Source organism: Ambystoma mexicanum, chromosome 2p (assembly GCF_040938575.1).
Source record: "Ambystoma mexicanum isolate Mex_15411 chromosome 2p, UKY_AmexF1_1, whole genome shotgun sequence".
Classification (NCBI taxonomy): Eukaryota; Metazoa; Chordata; class Amphibia; order Caudata; family Ambystomatidae; genus Ambystoma; species Ambystoma mexicanum.
The window spans coordinates 1,221,012,286-1,221,028,547 of record NC_090923.1 but is presented as its reverse complement, the minus strand read 5'-3'; the positions used below and the strand labels follow the sequence as shown (position 1 = coordinate 1,221,028,547).

The 16,262-nt window shown below is 48.6% G+C and overlaps 1 protein-coding gene across 2 annotated transcripts in view; it reads left to right on the top strand.

Moving 5' to 3' along the window:
- GRIPAP1 (GRIP1 associated protein 1) overlaps positions 1-16,262 on the top strand; it is a 1,613,923-nt gene that overhangs the window by 508,045 nt on the left and 1,089,616 nt on the right. For both annotated transcript variants that reach the window (XM_069645489.1, XM_069645490.1), the window contains one exon: positions 13,629-13,841. In XM_069645489.1, the coding sequence (XP_069501590.1) occupies positions 13,629-13,841 (213 nt within the window). The remainder of the gene's footprint in view (positions 1-13,628; positions 13,842-16,262) is intronic.

The following is a 16,262-nucleotide window of genomic DNA, read 5'->3' as shown; positions in this document are numbered from 1 at the left end:
AGCAGACAGCATGTACTGGGGCCCTCACTTCAAAGGGACCACTAAATCATCAGGGATTTTACATGAATACATTAAGACCTTCACAGAGATCTTACTAATGATCCCACTAGCCCACCCAGGAATGGTAAATAAGAGCCTACAGAAAGGCCTTAACTGTTGGGAACAAAGGTTCCCTCAACCCAGTACATCGTACATATTGAATATACGGCAGGACCAGGCAAAGAGGGGGGGGCTCACAGGCCCTTTTAAGCCCTCCCCAAGCCCTGCCCCCACCCCACACCCGCATATCTATGTGGTGTAAAGGGAGTTTAATTAAGACATATATTTTTTAAAGTCAGCATTTTCGGCCGTCGCAATTATGGGGGTTGCAGTGATAACATAGATCCTAGTAGGAATAGTGGTGGAGAGATAGTACTAGTAGTGGTGCAGTGGTAGTGGTAACAGCAGAGAAGTAGTGGTAAGGAGGCAGAGAAATAGGAAGGAGAGAGGAAGGAGGGAGTAGCAGAGATACTGGTATATCTGTAGCAGTAGTTGGGAGTAGAGGACTAAGAGGAGAGGTAACGTCAAAGGGTAGAGGTAGGAAGGAGGAGTGGACATGGGAGGGGAACATCCTAAGACACTAGAATAGAAGAGGGCAAGAAGGGAGCGTGCATGCTTGCCAGAGTGTTTTTAACAGAGTGGAAGAAGGCACCACCCCTAAACTCCCATACTACACTGTTCTGAAGTGGGGCTAGTAGAGGGCCAATTAGAAGGTCCCCTAGGGAGTCAGGCAGCTGAGGATTCAGGTAGAACATTTGAAGTGCAAGGAAGAAAACAGACAGATAGGTGTTACCGAGCGTCATGCGCCAGCCGCGCACCTCTCGTCCCGCTCTTCCCTTGACAACACTGTGCAGATTACACCATGTTCCACACATAACGGGTGCACACGCACACCAGACACATACACTGACATGCAGCGCCCATCCTTGCATTTGTATTCCCGGGTGGCGTTTGAGTGCTGGACGGCCTGGAACGAGTCACAGACATGGGCGCGACACCTTGTGGGCGCTGCCATGTTGATTCTACTGCGCATGAGCGGAGGCCCGGCTCCCAGGTTTCTGCGCATGCGTGCTACTGCAGAATCTGTGTTGGTTGGCGGAAATGCCAACCAAGCACTAGGGACCATCTCTCGTGCTGTGGGAGTATTTCAACTCCAAATTCCACGTCCTCTGTGCGTCTTATTAAGCTCTGGCAGCACCTTTGGTTGCTGCTCTCCCTTCTATTCCCTGCCTGCCTTTTCTCCCTGAACTTTCTATACCTGCCTGCCTCCTCCGCCTAGCTCTGCTTGTCCTGTCTCGCCTGCTCAGCCCTGCTCTGTCCTGCTTTTCCAGTCTTGCCTGTTCTTCCTGCTTGTCTCGCCTACTTTGTCAGCCTTGCCTGGCATCTTCCTTCTGCCTTTCTACCTACCGACCCGTATCTAGCCTAATCATCTTACCAACTTGGTTCTTTCCTGGTTCAGCCTGCCATCCTTGGGAGAGTTTAACATACCAGCGGCCAAACCAACACCTCACTTTCCCTGTCAGCGTTCACACTGTCCTCATGCCACGATAATCCAGGGAAAGCATTCACTTGGTGCGGGGAGTCGGGGCGACAACACCAGGTTCTCACTTTCCTGGGGGTGCCGAGCCGATTCCCCGCTCTACACAATGTCCATATCCAGTCCAGCCCAGTCATGACAGACAATAGAAAAAGACCAGGTATGCAGCACCGACGAGACATCATGCTTGACACTGAGCGGTAGCTACAAACCCTCCTATTGCGGACGCCTCGGCTAAGGGGGGAGGGGGGCTCGGTAACCTGGTGGAAATCAAAGTGGGAACGGCCCTAACGACAAAATTCCTAAAGAACACGGTAGCCCTGGGCCTATATTGCATCAACTCTTCCTGTGCGCTTGCCAAGAACACAGTAGCCCTAAAGACTTCCCACCAGACCCACAGCCCGTCTGTGTATTTCTGGAATAAACACCTTTGAACATTAGGTTGAGTCCAAGTGCTTATTTGTGGTGGTCACTCCGTCACACAAGGCACCTGCAGCTTCAGCCTTTCTACCAACAGCTCTGGCGCTGATGGCATACCTGCTGCCCCACCGCTCCGGTGGAGTTCACCACTCTCGGATGAGCCAGCAGTAACTCGGACATGGTGCACAGCCTCGCACAACATGGACAAGATCCCGTCTCAAGGCCTCACCACTCAATCTTTGGATGTTGGCCTTCCGGCCTCTAGGCTTCTCTCCATGGCGCAGTGAGCACACTCTCCTTGAGAGAACAACCCGCTCCCTAGGGGTGCATTTGTGTCTCACCTAGAATGGAACCCTTCCATTCTAGGAAAATTGCAGATTTCCCAGAGGAGTTCTACAGCGAACAGGAGTTTTGATGGATCGTGCAGTCGAAATGCAGGATGAAAGTGGCTTGTCCACCTCACCAGAAGTGGACATGCTTCCAGCTCCTACTTTCTGGCAGCTTTTCAGTGCCTTATTGATAAGGTGGTGGATACCTCGGGTCTATCGGCACCCTCATGGCCCAAGATCCAATACAAGTTTACCGACCTTCTGGCTGAGTGCCTGTAGAAGGAACCCCTATTGCCTTCATCCAGGCAACAGAGGCACCAGCCTCAGAGCTTTGCACTAAAAAGGCCTCAGTTATGACTGTTGACAGTGACCTAGTGAAAATGTACAGGCCTGCACCCTCTGATCCAAACTTCCTATCGGCCCCAGCATTACCAGAGAACCTGGGGGTACAGGCTGCCATTTCAAGTCCGAAAGTACTCTTTCAGACTTAGGTCTATCATATCGGAGGCAGCAGAACACATCCCCTAATGGAAGGGTGAGATGTAGGATGGCTTTGAGGCTCTTTCTACCACTTGTCCCCTGTGGGAGGCAGATTTATCCCAGTTCTGTGGAGGATTGGGTATTACCACTTCCGTTGCCTGGGCCTTACAGGTCATTCACCAGGAATACGGTCTCCCTTTCGCTCTTCACCCTGTGGGCCACCCTTCTTGACTCTGCATCCTCTCTTGTTAGAGGAGGTCCGTAGGCTTCTAGCAAAGGGGGCAGAAGCGAGGAGTGAGGCAAGGTCTGGTATTCAACTTAATTTCTGGTGCCGAAAAAGGACAGAGGCCCTCGTCCCTCCTTGATCTGCAGTTGTTGAACTTGTACCTGCGCAACAACAAGTTCAAGATGGTCACCCTAGCCCAGATCCTTTAAGCCCTAGATCTGCAGGATTGACAGGTTTCCCTGGATCTCTGCGATGCCTATGCCCATCCAGAAGAAATACAAGAAGTACCCGAGATTCAAAGTAGGACATTGCCTTTACCAATTCAAGGCTCTACCATTCTGCCTATCTTCGGCATCAAGATTCTTCACCTAGCTGCTGGCAGTAGTAGTGGCTTGCCTCAGAAGGGAGGGCATTCATGCGTCTCCCATATCTGGACGACTGACCCGTCCGATCTTGCTCCCCAGTCCATTCGTTGGCACATTTGTACCGGACATGCAGCCTGTTGTACAACCTGGGCTTCTCTCTGAATTTCGTGAAGTCTCTAGTTTAGCCGTCTCAGTCCCTGCAATTCATTGGGGTGGTGTTGGACACTCGCCTGGACTGGGCCTTTTCACCCGAGGACAGAGTAGCGAACATTTCCAAGATGGCTCTTGTCTTCTAATTACAAGAAAAGGTTTGTGCTTGCTGGTCCCATGGCCTTCTTCACCCTTGTAGTACTGGAGGCCTGTTTGCGCATGAACTTGTTTCAGTGACCTCTGGGTTGTAAGTGGTCTAAGTTTCAATGAAAACCATCATAATCTTCATATGAAGGTGTCCAGAGAATTGCAATGGTGGTCCCAGAGAGACAACGTGCTGTGTGGGATGTTCCCACAAATGGCCCTAACTGACTCCATTCACATATGTACGCTTGCAGGGCTAGCATGCTCACATCAAAGACCTTACGGTGAGCGAAGGGGTCCCAGTTGGAGTGGCAGGAGCACTTCGGTTTGCTGGAACTGAGGGCAATTAGGCTGACCCTGGTTGCCTTTCTCACCACTGTACGAGGCCAGACTGTGTTGGTCCTGACAGACGATACAATGACCATGCACTTCCTCATTAAACTAGGTGGTGAAGGCTCCTCTCCTCTGTGCAGAGAAGCAATGTGGTTGTGGTTCTGGGGTCTGGAGAACAGCATGTCTCTAACGGCAGCTCATCTTGCCAGCAAGAAGTGTGTGGGAGACGTTGTCTTGAGCAGATGGTCATCAGTCTTCTATGAGTAGTGACTCTGCTAGGAGATTTGTTCCTACTGGGCAACTCCTCAAGTGGATCTTTTTGCTTCCAGTGTAAATAGGTGCAAGTGGTTCTGCTATAGGGAATCTCATTAGCAGGGAGCTTTGGGGGATGCCCTGACATTCAAGTGGGACTTCGTGCTTTGTGTTCCCACCAATCCCTGTCATACCACTGGCGCTCAGGAGGCTATTCCTGTTGGGATCAATGATGATCATGTTCACTCTGGGTTGGGCTCTGAGGACTTGGCACCTGGAGTTGCTGGTCATGGCAATCTACCCTCCTTGGCACTTACAGTAGAGACTAGACCTGCTTTTTCATCCAGAGGGGAGGATCCCCCACCCGAACCGCCACAGCCTGAACATTCATTCTTGGCTGCTAAAAGGTTGAGGTATAAGAAATGGGATTTGTGAGAGGACGTCCTCGCAGTACTCCTCTCTGCTACAAGGCGCACCACCAAATCCATTTATGCCTGCAGGTGGTGTACGCTTTCGGCTTGGTGCTGGGAGAGGCATATGGATCCTTTCACCTGTTCCACATCCTCTGCTCTGGATTTTCTACTTTATTTGACCCGGACGGTCCTGCAGATTGGCACTTTGTGGGGGTATCTTGCTGCCATTTAGGTTTTTAAGCGAAGGCACCTTTTTCACGATCACCATGGTCATGCAATTTCTGAGGTAATGTTTCTCACATTACAGTTTATTGTTCTGGTGTGGTGTTTGAAGTTAGTGTTGACCTTCTAATGGGCACTTCGTTTGAGCCCCTTAATTCTTGTTCTGTTAAAACTGCTCAACCTTAAGGTGACTTTCCTGGCCGCCAACCCTTCTGCTAGACTGGTGACTAAGCTCCAGGTGTTGTCAGTTTAAACATCCCTATTTGGTTTTCTCCACAAAGGTGACATTGAGTGAGGCCATCATTCCTTTTGAAAGAGGCCTCTGATTTTCTCTCTTTCAAAAGATCCATTGTCCTGTTTTTTTTTCTCCTCTGCCTCTCCTCTTTTGGCTGGAGCCGGCGCAGGCCCTAAAATTCTACATCTCTCGGATAAGAGAGGCCAGCAAATATGGCAAGCTTTTTTATTGGTTATGCTACTGTCTGTGCTGGCAGGGCTGTGACTGAACATACCCTGTTGAACTCGATCATACTCTGTATCTCGGAATGCTATCACCTGGCTGGTAAGGAGATCCCTGAGAGTCTCAGGGCTCACTCCACCAGAGGGTTGGCCACCACCTCGACTCTGCGAGGTTGGAGTCAAGGTTCTGGACATTACCAAGCAGCTACTTTGGCTTCTTTGCACACGTTCACTAATCATTACTGCTTGGATTCTATGTCTGGTCACAACGCTCGTTTTGGCAGGGCTGTCGTTCAGAGTTTTCTGATTTAGTTTGTGTCCATAATATCCTACCTCTTTCAGGAAACATCTGCTGGCATTCGACTTGGTTCTACTGTGTGTCATCTCCCTTGGTAGAGAAAGCAATTACTTTCCCTTTTGCCTTTATATATAAACCCTGACGTCCTGTCCGAGCGGGGCGCATCGAGGTGTCGGGAGGTGGAAAAGTATTCGAAGAGCAGGTGCGTTGGGAGATGGATATGAAAGATGAGTATGTGGGAAAGAACATTACCAAAAGGTAAGTCATTTGTTCTTCTATTCGAGAGAGATATAATGGGGAAATAGGATGCCAAACTGAATTTCGTGCTAAATCAAGGACAACCTAGTCGAATTGGTTTAAACATTTCTTTGATTCGCATTTATTAAACATACATCACATATTTAGCATCATTCTTTAGGTGTCCATCAAATCCATTTGGTTTATACTTAAAGAAGTATGAAAAAGGAATGATTTTGATTGCGTACAACAGGGGTCCGATTCTCAAAACCCTTTTTCTGGCCCTAGCGTATCTCCTTGCTTGCGCCAATTAAAGTGACAGTCCAATTCACAAAAGGGCATCTGAATGAGCACATCGTAGATGCAATTTTTTCTCCTTTGCGAATTTGCACAAATGAGGGGGCGTTTCTTGGCATGTTGAAGTACATCCTGAATTCACAAACTGGAATGCGCTTTAAAATGCTCCGAAACAGGGCAGAGGGGGGAGGCTCACATCATGGCAGTCATTTTTAACCTTGTCATGATTTATTTTTGAAGTGCGTCAGCCATTGCACTAGCATTTCCTACACCCAAACTTTCTTTCGAAGGGATTGTGTCCTCCGACATATTCCTTATCTTAGCTATCTCCTTCCAGCTCTGCTGACCTCGGAAAATTTTTCTCTAGAGGGCGCTGCGCGTCGACGTCCGCCGAGTCGATGTCCCTCGACAGCCGCCGTATCGACGTCGACGTCATCCTGCCTATAAAGGCCTCGCGCAGCGTCCGTTGCTCAGTTCCGTTTTTCCGTGCTTACTCAGTGCCTCGGAATACCGTTGCTCAGTTTCGTAGACAATTTATCCTACTTACCTTGAGATATTCTATCCGTACTCGATGGCTTCCTCGTCGGAACCGACGGCCCTCGGTCCGGCTTCAAAAAATGCTGAGATTGTGGGAAAAAGATGTCGCTGACTGACCCTCAGAGTTTGTCTGTGGTGTTTGGGAGCTGAACACCATTGTTCGGAGTGCGAGGACTGTATGTCCATGACAGCTAAGGCCCTGAAGGAGCGTAGGGGGAAGCTGGAGAAAGATAAGACTTCAAAAGCTTCTTCTTCCTCGACAAAGTCGAGACATTCGTCTCCTCGTCACCATTCGCGCTCCAGGTCTCGGAATGGGTCCCATCACTCCTCGAGATCGAAGCATTTGAAGAGGAGACGTCGAAGATCCCCTTCTCCGTCCTCCTCTTCCTCTGTTTCTCCTAAGAGAATCCCTTGCCCCACGAAACATAGTTCCCGGGCTGAATGGGAGGAATTCGCAAAAATATGATGAGCGTCTTCGAGAAAGCGGCCTCGAGCCCCTCGAAGACTGCCGAGAGCGATGCTCTGGTCGAAAGACCCGAACGTCAAAAACGCCGCGAGTCGCAGTACCTGGCGAAGGAAGCTTCTCAAGCGTGTCACGAACCCTCGAGTAAAGCTATGACCTCGAAACCTTCTTCGAAGGTTCCGTCGATGAAGGTTCCGTCGACGCCGAGGTCGGTGTCTTCGACGCCGTTGTCGAAGGGACCTTCGACACACGGGTCTGTAGACTCGACGCCGGTGTCGACGCCAAGGAAGGTCACGGTTACGACGCACCCAGTGACTATCCCCAGTTCCTCGATGACGATGGCGTCGAGATTGTCGACTTCCTCGAGCAGAATCCCAATTCTATCGAGGACCTCGAGGCCTCCGCCTTTGTTTTCGACGCCACGCCCGAAGCCTTCGGCGTCGGCGACATCGACGTTTTCGAGGCCGATTATGACAAGTTTGGCACCCTCTGCCTTGGACATGGGTTTTACACCCTTTGTGAGTTCAGAACAATTGAGAACTATGTCCTCAATTTTGGAAGAGGGAGAACTATCTGAACAGGAAGACCCATTTGAGTTGCAGGGACCTGCAACCCCAGTTAGAGAGGAGTTATCCTCAGAAGAACGCAGGTTAAAGGATCTTCATGATTCCTTACATGAGGCAAGTGGGTTAGACACTTCCCCTGAGGTGGAGTTTGCTAGGCCAGACCCGGGGGAGCATGCTGAAACCCCCTATAGAGCCTTAATGGCCAGGATCACAGAATTTATGGGGTGGTCCACACCTTCACAGGCTTTCCAACAAGATGACCTCACGGATATTCTTGACAAAGGTCCACAGGAGGATCCTGTAGTGCCCTTTCATAAAGCTCTTCAGAGGAAGATTATGACGAACTGGGAAACCCCAGATGTCGTCCCGGCAGTAAATAAAAAGCTGTCTACAAAATACAGGGTATCTTCTGCAGACCCGGAGTTTTTGTCAAAACACCCATCCCCAGAAAGTCTGGTGGTACAGGCAGCATCTTCTACTGACGTCAAGACTGCTTACCCTACCGTCCCACAGGACAGGGACGATAAGAAATATGATGCTATGGCAAAGAAAGTCTTTTCGGCATGTAGCATGGCGTTAAAATCTGTTAATGCTACTTGCACCCTTGCTAGATTCAGCCATACAATTTGGGAGTGTGCTTCTACAGCGGCTGACTGCATGCCGGACGGTGAAGAAAGGGAAGCGTTCTTTAATATCATACAGGACGGTAAAGACGCTATGTGCGAATCCCTCCAACGGGCATTGATTCGGCTGACAGTATCAGCAGAGCAATGGCGGCAAGTACAACAACCCAGGAGATTCGCTTGGTTGAGAAAGTCTGGTTTTGCCCCAGATGTGCAAGCCAGGCTCTTGAACATGCCATTCGATGGCTCTTCTTTGTTTGGGAAAAAGGCGGATGACAGTTTATAAAAACTGCAGACATCAAAAGCAGCAGCAAAATCCCTAGGCGCTGCAATCCGTCAGACACCTTTTCGTCCCACAGGAACCTCTGCGAGGGGCAAGTCCTTTCGCTTCTACTCCGCATTCAGAAGAGGTAGAGGACGACCGGCTCAAAGGGGACAAAGAAGAACTACCTGAGGTGGACGGGGTAGATATTCAAAAGCCGCAGCAACAACAGGTGCCTCTTTACCATAGGCATCTGCATCAGCCGCCCCAAAACCACTCTGAGGACTTCCCTCACAGGACACCTGTAGGAGGCAGGTTGACTCAACATCTGGCGGAATGGCAGGCTATCACGTCAGATGCTTGGGCATTGGAACCTGTTGCCCAAGGTTACTGCCTGCCTCTCCTACGCATACCTCAGAGTCATCCACCGGGGATCAGCTCTCAGAAAGCTCCAGATCCGCTCCTCTTGCAGGAAATTTTAGACCTGCTAGAGAAAGGTGCCATAGAACCGGTACCTGTAGCGGAGAGGAACAAGGGCTGGTACTCCCCTTACTTTCTCATTCCAAAGAAAGACGGAGGACTGAGACCCATCTTCGACTTGCGAGAATTGAACAAAATCCTCAGGAAAGACAAATTCAAGATGGTAACTCTTTCTCAGATCCTTCAGGCCCTTCAGTTCCAGGACTGGTTGGTATCTCTGGACCTCCAGGACGCTTATTTCCATGTTCCTATCCATCTCAAACACAGGAAATACCTGAGGTTCGCAATTGGCAACTCTCATTATCAATTTCGGGTACTGCCATTTGGGCTGACCTCCGCCCCGAGGGTCTTCACCAAGTTAATGTCGGTAGTGGCGGCAAGTCTAAGGAGAGAAGGGATTCACGTCTACCCCTACCTGGACGATTGGGTGATCAGGGCTGTATCTTCGGAACAAGCTCAGATCCAGCTAAATCACGTTTGCCACTCCCTTCACAGACTGGGTTTCTCCCTCAATTTAAAGAAGTCACAAATTATACCATCACAGAGACTCCAGTTCATCGGAGCGATCCTGGACACTTCCCTGGGAAAAGCCTCGCCACCAGAGGTGAGGGTTCAAGATATTCTACAGATGGTTACCAAGTTCCAAAATGCCCAACGTCTCCCAGCCTTCGACTTTTTGAGGTTGCTAGGCCTCATGGCAGCCTGCATTTTCCTAGTGCCAGAGGCTCGACTGAGAATGAGATCTCTCCAGTGGGCACTGAGGACTCAGTGGCCACAATTCTCAGGAAGAATGACAGATCTTCTTCAGGTTCCCGACAGGGTGGCTTGAGACCTTCAGTGGTGGGCCTGTCAGGAGAACATTCTGAAAGGAGAGCAGTTTTGGCAACCTTGGCCAGAGATAACAGTAGTCACAGATGCCTCACTCACGGGGTGGGGAGCCCACGATACCGACTTGACCATCAGCGGTCGTTGGTCTCCATCGGAGTCCAGACTACACATCAACCTGTTAGAGCTGAGGGCCATCAGACTTGCGCTGAAGGCTTTTCTGCCATCTGTACAAGGAAAGAATGTCCTGATAATGACGGACAACACAGTGGCCATGCATTACCTCAACAAAAAAGGAGGCGTAGGATCACTACCTCTGTGCAGAGAGGCGATGCAGCTCTGGTTTTGGGCAATCCAAGAAGGAATCTCTCTATCGGCAGTTCACCTAGCCGGAGAGAAGAACTTGACAGCAGACGCTCTGAGCAGGCAGAGCACAGTCTCCCACGAGTGGGAACTAGCTCAGGAAGTCCTTCAAGAGATCTTCACCCTTTGGGGAACCCCTCAGGGGGATCTGTTCACCACCAGTGTCAACAGGAAGTGCGACCTGTTCTGCTCAAGAGAATTTCCCCCGAGAGGAGCTCTGGGAGACGCGTTCATAGTGGACTGGGAGTTTCCACATCTGTACGCGTTTCCACCGGTCCCTGTCATTCCTCAAATGATCAGGAGGTTGAGAAGATTCCGGAAAACCATGATCCTAATTGCCCCGAATTGGGCCAGGAGAACGTGGTAACCGGACATTCTAGACTTGTCCATCTGCCCTCCAATTCGACTTCCACTCAGAGAGAACCTACTCTCACAGAAGGGAGGTCAGGTTCTCCATCCAGACATCAAAACCCTCAACCTTCACGCTTGGCTTCTGAAAGGCTGAGGTACAAGGATTGGGACCTCCCTGATGATGTTATGGAGGTGTTGCTTTCGGCAAGGAGGCCAGCAACAAAGTCTTTATACCGCTGCCGTTGGAACAGATTTTGCAGCTGGTGTAGAGAAAAGAATATCGACCCTTTTTCATGTGGTACACCAATGGTTTTGTCCTTCCTACTCTATTTGGCGAATTCAGGCCTTCAAGTTGGCACCATTAAGGGCTATCTCGCAGCGCTATCGATCTTTAAGCGCACTGCGGAAGAACCATCCTATTTCAAGTTACCCTTGGTAATACAGTTTCTAAAGGGGTTAACCAACGTTTATCCCCCAAGACCATTCCAGGTTCCCCTATGGGATTTAAACTTAGTCTTAACTTTCTTGATGGGCACACCTTTCGAACCACTCCATTCTTGTTCGTTAAGATTTCTTACCCTTAAAACTGTTTTATTAATAGCACTTACATCTGCTAGAAGGGTGAGCGAGTTACAAGCTCTTTCTTGTAAACCCCCTCATACAATCTTTCACAAAGACAAAGTTGTCCTGCAATTCCATATCACTCAGAAGATTACCCTGCCATCTTTCTATCCTCCTCCTCATCCGGGGAAAGAGGAAGAGAGGTTACACAGGCTGGACCCTAGAAGGGCTTTAAGTTTTTACATCAGTAGACTGGCCAGGATAAGACAAGCAGACCAGCTGTTTGTAGGATACACAGGTCACAAGCTGGGGTTACCGATTACTAAGCAGACCATTTCCAGATGGATCATTCTGGCCATTTTGGAATGTTATAAACTGGCAGGAAAAGAGCCCCCTCAAAACCTTAGGGCTCATTCGACCAGAGGTATTGCAACTTCATCGGCCCTCAAAAGAGGAGTGCCGGTTAAAGACATTTGTGCGCCCGCCACATGGTCGTCCGTCCATACCTTTACACGATTTTACAACTTGGATTCCTCCTCCAGTCAAGAGACTAGGTTTGGAAGGGGAGTATTGCACTCTATTCATCAATAGAAGGCAGCATGCAGTCAGTACTCCCACCTCCAATAATAGAATACCGCTATGGGAGCCTATCTAATATAAGGAATATGTCGGAGGACACAATCCCTTCGAAGAACAAGTTACTTCTTACCTTGTAACGTTCTTTCGATGGGATGTTCCTCTGACGTATTCCTTATCGACCCTCCCATCCATCCCCGCAGTTCTACTTCCCTTGTTGTTACAGTTTACGCTCCTTCAGGGTGATTAGTCTAGTCCAGACAGAAATACTGTGGGCTACAAAACAGAACTGAGCAACGGACGCTGCGCGTGGCCTTTATAGGCAGGATGACGTCGATACGGCGGCTGTCGAGGGACATCGACTCGGCGGACGTCGACGCGCAGCGCCCTCTAGAGAAAAATTTTCCGAGGCCAGCAGAGCTGGAAGGAGATATCTAAGATAAGGAATACGTCGGAGGAACATCCCATCGAAAGAACGTTTCAAGGTAAGAAGTAACTTGTTCTTTTCTCTGTCATCATATCAATAAATTGTGCTACGTTTTGTTGAGAGCCTGTCATACTTCAGTGTTGGGAGCGTGCTCCCAACTGAATGTGTGCAAAGGGGCTGACTAACACAAAACAAGTGTTGATGGACAAAGGGTTAATCTTAACTGCTGGCATCCCTCCAGCCCAAACTGCTAGGTCACATTACTTCTTCAGGAGACCACAAGGATCCCCAGGCATGTTTTAGCCTCATTGAGCCTCATTAGTGAGGAGTAGCCTGGGTCTCTATGCCCAGCAGGCAAGGGATCCACGTTTGGGCATACCTGTCCCACTCGGAGTGACTAAAGCACCACAAAAGAGGTGATGGCTGGAAGGTTTAGAAATTATCTTAACCTCTGGCATTGCTGTGGGCAACCCTCCAGATCATCAATATTCACCTACCAAGCCATTACAGAAAGGGAAAAGACAATATGCAAATCAGGTTTTGTCCCACCCCAGCACATCACTGTGCTATTATCCTCTCCCTCTTGGAATGCTGAGGTCATCTTTGTGAATAAAACTAGCACATTCACTGTGCTCCTTTCATTTGTGCCATTTTCTGAGAATCTGACCCTTGGTGTCTGCAACCTGTGACTCCTGGGATTTCTCACTATTGACTATGCTGGTACGTTTGATGGGAGTTGTATTCCAAAGCATCTGCTGATGTAAAGGTAGCAGATCCCTGGTGTATAAGAAACATATACCTGTGTCATGTAATCTCTTTAGTTTATATAATTGCTTTTAGAATGAATTGCTACTGATTTAATATTACAACCCATAAATGGCACTTAATTCTTCCTGTGCAGATCACTTTTCACTTTGACCTGCAGCACCTCTCCCTGTTCAAATACTGGGGCACACGTTTGGCTCTGCCAAAGCTCTCCTATTCTTATTTGTGGCACCATCAATTATTCCAGCATGAAGGCCAATGGAGCCAAGTCTTCATCTCCACACCCCGTTATTCAAGCACTGAGACCAACACACTGCTCTGCTAATGCACCCAATTCCTTGACTTGCAGCATTAGCCTCACTATAGATTTTGTCATAATGCAAGTACCACTGTTTTTCAATGAACACTTACACATTTACCTCATTCTAATTCAGATTTGGTTGTTGGTTTTTGACTTCAAATGACATGGGTATTCTCTTTCTGTTGATGTTTTCTTCTCTCGTATCTTTAGTTTGGCTCCAACCTGGACTGGACTACTTCCTCCAAGACATTTGTGTTGCCTGCATCTGTTGAAACACTTTTCCATTCCCTTCAGTCATTTAATCCATGTCTTGCCCTTTCCTTCTCTCAGATCGCAGACAAGCGAAAAGCTATGCTGGATGAGATGGCAATTGAGATGCAGCAGGAAAAGACTAAGCACAAGGAGAATGTTAGCAATGTGAAGCTGCACCACGAGAAGGAGGTGCTGGGCATCCGTGCCAAGTATGAGAAGGAGCTGCGGGAGCTGCATGAGGAGAAGAACCGTGGGGAAGAGGATCTCAGGGGCCAGCTCAGAGATGAGAGGGTAAGTGGGGAGTCCTGCCCTGGGACGCAATAACATAGGGAGTTACTGACAGGTCCACCCAGGGACTAGAAGGGTATGCAGGGAGGACATGAAGGTCTAGCTCAAGTATGAGAAGGTACATAAAGTATGAGGTTTAAGGAGCCTCTTTGGTTTTTCTGAATACCTCTGGTATGGGGTTCAGAGAGACCAAAATGGATGTTTTTGTGCGCGCAGGTTTCTTGCTGTTAAAAGTAACAGAGCATTATAGTTCCACTTTTAGAAGAGGAGTGAGCTACTATATGATGCAGATCACACACACAGACACACACCAAATAATGATTGTCGAAGCAGAATATTCAAAAAATATATACTAGATTTATAAAACATTTTGTGCATAAAGAGTCAATTCTAAAAGTACTGAAATACTGAAGTGGACACCAAAGACATTTTAGCACATAAGTAACACACTCACAAATGTCGTCCCAATATTAAGCACAAGTTGTAGTGCTACAGTGGAAATTAATGTTTCTTAGACTCATACAAAACCTTTAAAAATAGAAAGAATGCGGTTCTAATTCACAGCATTCTCTTAAAACGTCCAGTTCATTTATCTAGACCACTGTTCATTCAAAGTTCACAGGTAAGTAAATGTTTTCAGTTATTTTGGGCACTTTAGAAGAGTCAGAAATGTTTCCCCATAGAAAGCTCCAGGATCAAACCCAATAGTTGTGTGGGTTATGGTGAACTCAACAGTAAGTAGTAGTTACAGGTCTCCTGACAGAGAGGAAAAAAATGTGGACTACATACTGGGGAGTTAGGATGATCCCACAGAAGACTTCCACGCTCAGGTTTCATGATTGAAAGCAAGAAGGAGGGATGACTGCAGAGAAAGGTCTCCAGTCCTATAAAGAAACAATGTGGTCAGGGCGGCCTTTTAACATGTGTATGCAAACCTGTTTCAGAAGAACAGTTTCTGAAGACCAGGAACTTGAAATGTATCCCGGGAGCCAGGGGAGACTACTGATAATGATAAATGCTGCAGAGTTGGCCCAGAGATTGTCTGTGCAGAGCTGAGTTTCCCTATTGAGATTGGGGCTGGCCAGACGTAGTTTCTGTTCTCGGGTTGCAGATTCCGTCTCTTTGGAGATAACGGGGACAGTACTTGAGGGGCCTCACTTGTTAAGTCAGAATTCATGTTTTGGGGGACATTCTAGTGCCACTTTTGCAGACCCCTCAAATGTTTCCCTTTTCCTTCCTCTATTTTTTGGATCAGTGGCTTGTTTTTGGTAATCAGAGGGGCTACTCCTAAAGTCCTGGTGCCATTGCAAACCTTTTTGCCTTAAGATACATGTATTGGGTCACCCCCTAAGGCACCCAGTCCCAGATGGTCCATCTCTGGCACCCCATTTTTGCTTGAGGGTGATCATATTAGGTTTTAGGGAACAGGTTGGTGGCAGCTGTATTGTAGTTTTGGCTTCACCAGTGATGCAAGCCATTTTACTTAATGAGTAGTCAAATGTACCTTTTTGGTATGGTACCAGTGTATTATTTAAATCCTAATCTTGGCCATATTTGTATTTTATGGCTTTTTTGTTTAGGCAAACCAACAAGGTATGTTCAAAATTGGCTGTTCTGACCACATGGGCTCTTTCTAAGCCAGCATGGCAGCCTCCGTATTGGCTCTAACTGATTTAGACCACTTTTGGTACCACATCCTGTAAACTGCTCCTAGGAAAGAAGAGTGTGCTTACCCACGCTTCGCTGTGCTGGAGCCTTTTCTGCTGGAACCTCCTGTAAGTACTTGCCTATGGGTACTGGGGTGGGCAATTATTCAAGCTATTCCCCCCCCTTGGATCCCTCCGTTCTGGGGGAAAGAGACTTTGGGGGCAAGACTCAACTGCATATCCCATTGTCTTACATTGGAGTGCCTCCTGCTATTCTGCAACTTCTTCTGGAGCTTCTGGTTCTGCAACTGACATCTGGAGCTTTTCATTGGGTTTCTTCAGGTCCTCCCTGGGGTTGTTTGTTGCAGAATCTGCACATGTGGATTTGCCTCGATTTTCCCCATACAAGAGGATGAAGTGCGGTTAGGTTGTGCCGATTGTCCTCCCCCTCCGGGTCCAGTGGGAAGACGATGGATTTCCCTTTAATTTTAAAGCCTGCAAAGACCCCATATTGCTCCAGTATTTCCACCGCCACTGAGACCGAGGACGGCGGCTTTCTAAGATGCAATAAGATTTCATCGGCATGTAAATCCAGCTTGTACTCCACTCCACCCACGATAATTCCCTCCTCCCGGGGGTCGCTCCACAGCCTCTAGGCCAGGGGCTCCAAGGACAGCGCAAAAAGAAGTGGCGAGAGGGGACACCGCTGTCTGGTGCCCCGAGCTTGCCCAAACCATTGTGAGTAATTCCCATTTGCGGCCACACAGGCCGTTGGTTC